Source organism: Thermobia domestica, chromosome 15 (genome assembly GCF_964235325.1).
Source record: "Thermobia domestica chromosome 15, izTheDome1.hap1.1, whole genome shotgun sequence".
NCBI lineage: Eukaryota > Metazoa > Arthropoda > Insecta > Zygentoma > Lepismatidae > Thermobia > Thermobia domestica.
Genome location: NC_137468.1, coordinates 168,565,564 through 168,575,180, shown reverse-complemented (window position 1 = coordinate 168,575,180; position 9,617 = coordinate 168,565,564). Strand labels below are relative to the sequence as shown.

At 37.2% G+C, this 9,617-nt stretch overlaps 1 protein-coding gene across 1 annotated transcript; it reads right to left on the bottom strand.

Annotated features, from left to right (window-relative positions):
- Positions 1-882: 882 nt before the first annotated feature.
- LOC145671950 (uncharacterized) lies at positions 883-2,085 on the bottom strand. The gene is made up of 2 exons (XM_081741147.1): positions 1,093-2,085; positions 883-951 (listed from the first exon to the last, which is right to left on the bottom strand). Exon 1 carries the CDS (start codon positions 2,051-2,053, stop codon positions 1,280-1,282), a length of 774 nt encoding a protein of 257 aa, XP_081597273.1. The 5' UTR covers positions 2,054-2,085; the 3' UTR covers positions 883-951; positions 1,093-1,279.
- Between the last annotated feature and the right edge of the window lie 7,532 nt (positions 2,086-9,617).

The following is a 9,617-nucleotide window of genomic DNA, read 5'->3' as shown; positions in this document are numbered from 1 at the left end:
AACGTCCCCTTGAAACGATGATGAAAAATGATAGGAGGAAACATGAACTTACTTCGTTGTGGATTGAAGCGCTGAGCCGCCGTACTCCATTCAGTGCGAACAGTTTCGCGTATGAAAAGAAGACGAGCAGATTATGTTACATTACACATTTCAGTGCGAGCAGTTTATACTAGGTTTATGTTTCATATAGAAAGATAGAAGATCTGCGTTGTCATCTTTTTTACTTCGTGTGCAACTTTGACCTTGAAGAAAACCTTGTTGACTCAGTGCAAAGCATTGACGTATACACATAATCTTATTGTTTAGTTGGCTGTATTTAGAGATGAATCAGACATGTAAGGTTGCTGGTTCGAATCTAGTTGTGTTCGCTGTAACTCAGGGTCTGAGCGATACTTACCGAAATTTTTCCAGTGTTGCCAACACTATCAGAATGAATCGATTCATTTAGTCGGAGCAGTTTCGTGACGAAAACTGATTTTTGTTTTGCACACAAAAAATTTTCTGAAACAGAATTTTGTTTGTACATAAAAATTTTTTCTGAAACAGAATTTTGTTTGTACATAAAAATTTTTCTGAAACAGTTTTTGTTTTGTACACACAAAAAAATTTCTGAAACAGAATTTTGTTTTCGTACACAAAAAATTTTTCTGAAAACATTTTTTTTTTCGTACACAAAACTTTTCTGAATCAGTTTTTTTTTCGTACACTAAAAATTTTTTTGAAACAAAAATTTAGTTTGATTTTTTTTTTCGTAAAACATTGATTTATTTTACCGGTAAACTGATTCAGAAAAAAGAAATTGAAATCGCAGTACAGCAAAAAGAATTTGATTTTAGGATGTGAAATAAAAAACACAGAATCATGTTTTTGTACATTTATTTTAGCATGTGAAAATGAATACAGAATTTCTTTTTTCTTCAAAGGAAGACGTGTCCGTGACGGGTACAAATTCTGTAAAGAGAAAATAAAACATATGAATATACATGGTAATATTTATTTTGTTTCCTGTGAAAGAAGAAAAACAGATTATTAACATCGAACTAACTGATCAAGAGAGAGTGAGGTGAGAAAAGAAACGCAAATGTGACGTACCTGAATTCCTTTTTTTTTTTCTCCACGGGTTTCTGCAAGGTGATGTCATCTGAGTTTTGTTTCCGCTGTGGCCTCGTTGAAGCATGTCCCGTGTTGCGTTGATTCTTTGCCCCGTCTTTGGGATGCGTTGATTCTTTGCCCCGTCTTTGGGAGGTGATGTTGGTGGGATTAGGGGAAAATATGGCTGTTATTCTGTTCTGGCTTTTTTATACCCATAGGGCAATGTCTCGTATGTGTCTGGTATTAATCGGCGTTTTTTATAGTTGAAACTGTACTTCTTTTCTTCAGGTTTTGTGACAAGATGATGATCGTGGGTTCTGTAAATTTTGTGCGGCGTGCTAATGGAGATTTTTTCATTCGATTGATTTATGATCATTTGCTCCAGACTATTGAAATTTAGCTTTTGACTTGCAGTATAATTGAGTGTGAATCCACGAATTTTGCATACATAACTGGTTGATTTCGTGTCGGGGTTGTAGATTTCCAAGGCGTACTGTTTTGGGCCACCAGACACGAATTTTTTAATGTATGCTTTTGGTCCAATTGATTCAAGTTCATTTGACATTGAACCAAGAAATACTTCTGGTTCTATTGTGGGCTGTGATGGTCGCTGCGTGAATATCACTGAATCTGTATCGAAATATAGTACTCTTTCTTGCAGAAGTTCTAAATATTTGTAGAGTTCCAGACGAGCTTGACACGTTGTAAATGCTCCAAGGACAACATTAGCATTGTGATTTTGTACTGGAACATCATCTTCATACTGCCAATAAAGGTATAACATCGAATCGTTAACAGGTAAAATTTGGTTGACTTTTATGTCTGGAGCAGTTAATTTCTGATACAGTTCTTTGGGGTCGTTAATGATGGTCGTTTGGCTGAAATTGTCTCTTATAGCGAGTCGTCCCCAGAAGGCATTCAAACAGAGTTTTGCAAGACTACGACGTGCTGAATTTGTCATTATATTTGCTGCATCTAAAGTTATGCCTTCCCGTTGTTGTACCACTTGGATATACTGTTGCTTTTCTTCTTCGGTGACGCAATTGGCAGGCCAACCAGAAGCTTCCAGCTTCGATTTCAAAAATGTATTAATGTATTCGCTGAATAATCCGCCAGTCTTGGTTTCTGGATCATATACGGTGATGTCGTAATCCCAAATTTCGTAAATTTCAATGACTTGATACCCAAGTTCAATGGCTTTTTGAATTTCATAGGACACCCATGTTCCTGTTAGGCTTCGTTCACTGTCCGAATGTGTACATTCAGAATCTTGATTTAATGCTGTGGCACAGGCAGCACAAAGTGGAAACAACAACTTCTTATTTGAACGAAATGGCAGCACTGGATGAAACACATTTCTGCTAGGCAAGATCTTCAACTTGACCAATCCGTTGACATCTTGAATGTCGGGCATTTCTGGATCTCCCTGTAGATATATTCGTGGATGCCCTATTGGATACCGTCCACATTTATTCACATAAGGATACAGGGAGACGATATCCAAGAATTTTATTTCTTCGCCTTCATTTTCATTTGCGACGTGGTACAATTTAATGGCATTAACACGGCCACCATAGAAGCTGTCTCTTGGATTTAATGGTGTCTTATTAGTATAAGGATGTGTGCTTAAAGAAGAGGCCAATGCTGGATTGGATTTTAACACTTGACGAAATTCACATTCCCACATTTCATGTACTTTATATCCCATGGATCGTAATAACTTCATTTTACGCTGTGTTCTCTCGTAGCGATAGTTCATTGTTTCTTCGGAGTTCTCATAAATGGGTTGATCACGGCCTGTAGGGACACATAGAGGACAGCCGTGGAATCTGCACCCTTCAAATTCATACACGTGTTCCTTTTTAGTGTCAGGATCTTTGTAGTAACCGTCCAGATGAAAACCAGCAACATAAACTTCTTTTCCTCTCGCAGCATGTTGAATTGAATGACCCTCTTTTTCCTCCATGTAGGCAAGCCACTGCAAAGCAATCCGTGACTGATTGTTTCTGTGACGGTATCCACGTGCAGGGAGAATGCTAATAGTATTAGGTTTTAAGAAATTTCGTCGAAATACTAAATTGCACGCACTCGCCAAAGTGATAGCCTCCAGGAAAGGATTGACGTGAGTTTCTTGTTCAAAAGTGGTCATGAAAGATATACAAGCCAATCGAAGTACGTTGACGTCCTGGATACAATAGTTCACCAATTCTTTTTGGAAAATAAACGTATCGTTCTGGTGTTCGTTGTACCATGTCATGAATTTCTCTCGTTCATCCACTTTCATTTCATCTGCACCATAATAATGGATGTCCGGTAATTTTCCCACATACGTTTGATTTGCAGCAGTATTAAAAAAGTGTGGAAAATATCCTTTGGTCACTGGTAAATGAAATGCCTTGGATAATTTACTTAAAGCCATTGGCATGAAATTTAAGGAGTCAATAAACGATAAGTGATTCACTTTCATGCTTAAAATTTTTGCTCCGTTCAAGATCAAAGTAGGTTTCAATTCATGTTCTTCCACTAAAGATTTAAGAATAAAATGACCATCATATCCCTTACAGTTATGTGCCAAAGATACAATAAGTTTGATGTTGGGTCGTGGTTGACGTAAATACGCAAGAAAGGCATTGATCGGATCATCTTGAAACATATGTTCCCGCTGTCCACAAACTTCACACGGATGATGTATATTCTCATCTTGAACACAGTTGTAACATACTTGTTGGGCCACCAGTAAATTGGGCTTATGAATGAACGTGTCTTCATCGAAGAAAGTATCCTGTGTGGCTTCGATATCATAGAAGACTATCATAGCCTTCTTGGCATGTAACACTGATGGAACTCCAGGCTTTAATTGAGTCGTATCAGGCTTCATGTAGCATTGGTGGGTAGACGTAACATGTTTATGGCACACATTACAAAAATAATCAGTACAATCATGTTTTCTTTCCCCTGTATGGACAAACGAATAAATGCGTAGACATTTGGCACACTGTTTCACCATCTTGCATATTGGTTGGCCTTTATGGTATGGTACAGTCAGATGATTTGTATAACATGTTTCACCATAAAATTCACGATTGCATTCTAGGCACTGCTTCTCCGTATTGGTCTTACTGCATGGCGGTTTCTGCAAACATTTTTCACACATGGCCGAACAGTTCTTGACGTGTGCATTACGATGATCATATTTTTTGTGGCATGCAGCACAATAATACACAGTAGAAAAAACGGCTGTTAATGACGTGATGATGTCATAATGAGAATTGATGCACATTAAATTGATTGGAATTTTGTCTTCGCCACCAGGCCCTTCATACAGAATATCTTCTCCGGAAAAGCTAGTGTATACGGTAAGTTTATAATTTGTCAAGTAGCGTTGCAATTGTCGTAATTCTTCCACGGATCCCCCATGATCTAAATTCACTGATGATCTGGACAAAAGTTCATGTACGGCTGGAATAACAACACACTTTCTCTGGTTGTGATATTGTCTGTACAGTTTCTTATTTGTATCCTTATATTTCTTTAGGCCAATAGCAATCACAATTGCATACGCTAAACATTTCTTGTCGGTGTTTTTTACACGTAAAATGCCTTTCTTGCACTTTAATAATTCGTCGTTTGATAAAAGACCTCGACGCATTCTTCCAAATCCACGGGGCACATCCACATGATGAAAATGGACAATGAACGGTTCGTTCATGAGAAAACTATCGTTACTTTGAAGGATGCGATCAAAGGAAGCCCATAAAGTCTCCAGTGTCAAATTACTTGCATGCCGGAAAGATTAATAAAATGGCTTGTTCTTCTCATCGTGGGATAAAATCGATAATCCAACCATCGATGATTCGTCGACGTTTTCCAATAAGTAATCCAACATCTGTTGAAAGGAGGCCTGAACCCACTCCACAATATCGGTGCCACTGGTCGGAGCATTAATTTGAATTTCCAGCATTCGTCCTTCAAGATTAAAACGCCGATAATGTCTATTGATTTCTCGCAAGACAGTAAAGCCAGAAGTAGCCATATTCAAATAGGGAAAAAAGGTAAGGTAAGCAAAAAAGGAATAGGCAAAGAAAACAAATATCTAAAACGAGAGAGAAAAAAAAGCACGAATTAAAAATGAATTCAGAGATCACTACATTATCAAAATGACTACACGATTAATCCTAAAAGAATTATCATATCTCAAATAGTTTTACTGTTAAAATTTTTATTGTCGTCATACTGGAAATCAAACCCGGGACCAACATGTAAATGACCTAAGTTTCTGTAGTGATAAAAAAGAATGAATGAAATTGTTTTTCTAACTGTGCTGAAAGAATCATTGTAGTAAGCATTTTTCCTCTGACACTGAACTTTAAAACATATGACGAACATGAAACGAAAACAAAATCTCATGCGCTTGCTTTTCTCGAGCTAAGGCAAGAAAGACTCGAATTCGTTTCTCGGCGGGAGATCAGATCCCACATTAAACTGCAAGTCCACGTCTCACGTTGTAGGGAACAAATTCGTGCGTAGTTTCTTTGTTTACTTTCAGAAACTGAGCTAAGTGGTTAGCGTTACGCAACTCTGGCCCGGGTTCAACACCCAGTATGCGCTCAAATTCAACATTAAGCTGTATTCCTAGCACCCCACTACTGAAGGGACGCTAAACCAAAATCAACAATTTTCTCGCGCCTACTTCTAATGTGCGGGATTCCTAATTCGATCCCCGGTCAAGTTATTCTTCCATTTGCTAAATATTTCATGTTAAAATAAAAACAGTGATAACAATGTTATCCTTATGCAAAAGCACTCCATTGATATTAAGAAAACGCGGTTGATACTTACCTCAAATTCAAGGAACGGAGTAAAGTCACGCTGACACAAGAGGTACACCTACGTTCATTCAAGATCTTCGTGGAAGTAGAACTTCAAAAATGAAATTAAGAATTTTATTTAGGTCTGAAACGGTTCAACTATAAAGTGACAATACTATCAGCCAATCAGAAACGAGGAAAATGAATCAATGACATCACGGAGAACCAATGAAAACACAGCTTTCATCATGTATCATGAGCCGAAACGTGATGTAAGAAGCAATCTGATTGGTTGTGACATTATTCACGTTTTTTCTCCTTACACATCAATCGTTACGACATCTAGTATCGCAATTTTGATAATGACATCATACCGTTGACTCGTTAGTTTCTTACGACATTCAAATTACCACATCTAAAATGTGATTCATTTTTCTTAAACTTGATTGAAAAAATGTAACACTCATCGATATGTTACGAAACTGTCTTTGACATAAATGTAAAGTTGAGCTTTAAAAGTCCGTCAGCTGAGAAAAAAATGCTGATGTAGTATAAGCAGATTCTGCAATTTCACAATAACAAGCTTCTATGCGTAACAACGAGCAGAAATGTGTAGTAATGTAACATAATCTGTTCATGTTCTTTTTCATACGCAAAATTGCTTGCACTGAAATTGGCATGGTGCCTCAGCGTTTTTTTTCTGATGTGTGAGGTCTCTGCTTCAATCCGCAAGCAAGTAAGTTTATGATGTTTTCTCATTTCTCATCATCGTTTCAAGTGGGACGATAACATTTCCTGAAACTAACACCAAGAATTAAACTCGGGACCATTGCATAGTAATCAACACACGTGTACGATGGCTCAGCGATTGTCTCTAGTGTATGAGGTCACTGCTTCAATCCTCAGTCAAGTAAGTTCATGTTTCGTCCTATCATTTCTCACCGTTTTCGCGGGGACGTTAAACTCAACATTTCCAAGAATCAAACTCGGGACGATTGCAAGGTTCACTCCTAAAGCGGAACAAAATGCCCCCTAAAAGGGAACGAGGTGGACCACCCAAATTTTGTAGTAATATATATATATTAGGGTCCAGTACTATGATACCAAATGTTTAAATTTGGCAATTTCTAAAACTTAAGGGGCGGGCCAAGGTACCATTCACGGGGTTGCACATATGTACTCATGTTTCATAATAGGGAATGGACTCCTATACATTACCATATAACCATATAAGGTAATAGGATCTCATCCAAGGAAATGAATTAGGTCAAAACCCAAACACGTGATACAACGTATTGCTTACGTTTATATTTTGGCAATTTTGTACCCCTGGAAGGAAACGAGATAGACCACCGAAATTTTGTAGTAATATATATTAGGGTTTTATACTATTATACCAAATGTTTAAATTGGGCAATTTCCAAAATTTAAGGGGTGGGCCAAGGCACTCCTGCCGGGGTGCACAAATGTACCTATGTCTTACAATAGAAAATAAACACCTGTATACACCCATATAACTATATAAGGTAATAGGACCTCATCCAAGGGAATAAAATGAGCCAAAAACCCAAACATGTGGTTGTACTAAAATTTTGACAATTTTGTACCCCTAAAAGGGAACGAAGTGGACCACCGAAATTTATAGTGATCTATATTAGGGTTTTATACTATTATACCAAATGTTTAAATTGGTCAATTTCCAAAATTTAAGGGGTGGGCCAAGGCACTCCTGCCAAATTTTTAAAGGGGTGCACAAATGTACCTATGTCTTACAATAGAAAATAAACACCTGTATACACCCATATAACTATATAAGGTAATAGGACCTCATCCAAGGGAATAAAATGAGCCAAAAACCCAAACATGTGGTTGTACTAAAATTTTGGCAATTTTGTACCCCTAAAAAGGGAACGAAGTGGACCACCCAAATTTACAGTAATACATACTAGGGTTCTATACTATTGTACCAAAATGTTTAAATTGGGCAATTTCCAAAATTGAAGGGGTGGGCCAAGGTACACCTCCCGGGGTGCACCAATATACCCATGTCTTATAAAAGGTAATGAATCCCTGTATATACCCATATAACCATATAGGATAATAATACCTCATCAAAGGGGATAAATTAGGTCAAAAACCCCCCGAAATTTGAATTTTTGGCAATTTTTTACTCATAAAAGGGAACGACATAGACACCCAATACTGATAGAGGTACATACTGTGGTCCTAGGCTACCACACCCAATTTTTAGATTTGGCAATTTCCAAAATTTAAGGGGTGGTCCTATGTACCCCTGCCAAAATCTAGAGGGGTGGTCCTAAGTACCCCTAGGTCATTGACACGGACCAGGGACCATGGGTCCTGGGGGGTGGTCCTATGTACCCCTGCCAAAATTTAGGGGGTGGTCCTAGGTACCCCTAGGTCATTGACCCCGGCCAGGGACCATGGGTCCTGAGGCAGGGACCCAGGGGCCAAAAAGTTAGGCAAAGTGCAGCCAATACTACTCACGCAAAATTCGTATTTAGGTTCTAACCCTTGATTTTTCTAGTTTTTCCCTACTTGTCTGTTTACCTTAATATATTTATGGTAATTAGAAGTTTTGTTCCTTAAATATCGCCATGATACTTGTAGGATATATTAGTGGTGTACCAATGTTTAATTTAAGATAGTTGTCGTTTGTCTGGTAGCAGTGTTACCAGCTACAAAAAAATTAATTCCAGACTTTAGGGGGAAATTTTAGGAAAATTATTTGTCTCTATTATTTCCCTCTTGTTCGCTACATCGGAACAAATGTGTCAGTATCTGAAAGTCTCGTCATTGCCCTACACAACGCACTATAGAAAGTTTCAATAGGATAATTAGGGGAAGTACAGTTGAGGTTTACAGTAGACCTTGTTCTCTAAATGGAAAGATTACTGTGATTTTTGTTTTTAGGTAGAATGAGATTCTTTTTATTGACATGCTTACTTTATTAGATATCGTCACAATACTTGTAGGATATATTAGAGGCAGTGATGAAAATTTTCCGATTCATAAAAACATACTCCACTTATTCCTACACCGTTGTTTAGCCGTGATGTGAGGTGGAAAATTTTCTTCTATATTTTTCAGGAAAATTTTCCGTTCTTAACAAATATCAATGATCAAGTAACAATTTCTCAGTATTGATAAAATTGATTGAATTCATGTATAGAAATGTTAAAAAGTGAAAGTTCGTTTAAAGAATCTCAAAAGTTTCATGGCTCAATTTTCCGTACTATGTAGGAACAAGTGAAAAATTTTCATGAATCGAAATATTTTCTGTCTTGTATGGAGAAATTGAAGAACTTTTTATGATTCGGAAAATTTTCATCATTTTGAAGCAAAAAGTAAAACAACTTTTTGTGAACCGGAAAGTTTTATTGCTCTGTAGAAACAAGTGAAAGGAATTTTCATGAATCGGAAAATTTTCATCACGATGTAGAAACAAGTGATAAAACTTTTCATAAGCCGGAGAATTTTGAATATTATGTATAGTGATGTTTGGTGGAAAATTTTCCACTATATTTAACTGCACATTCAGCTATAAAATTCAATTTCTGTAGAGGAAAGTTAGACAGCAACAAATTATAATTTTCCAATTACTTTCGGAAACCAGAAAATTTTCTATTTCAAGTTGGGAAGTAAAAATGTACAGTGTTTATCTCTCTTTCTTTCTCTCTCTCTCTCTCTCTCTCT

Coding starts and splice junctions, on each gene's coding strand:
- LOC145671950 (XM_081741147.1), bottom strand. CDS start 2,053: ATGACAAATTCAGCACGTCGTAGTCTTGCAAAACTCTGTTTGAATGCC.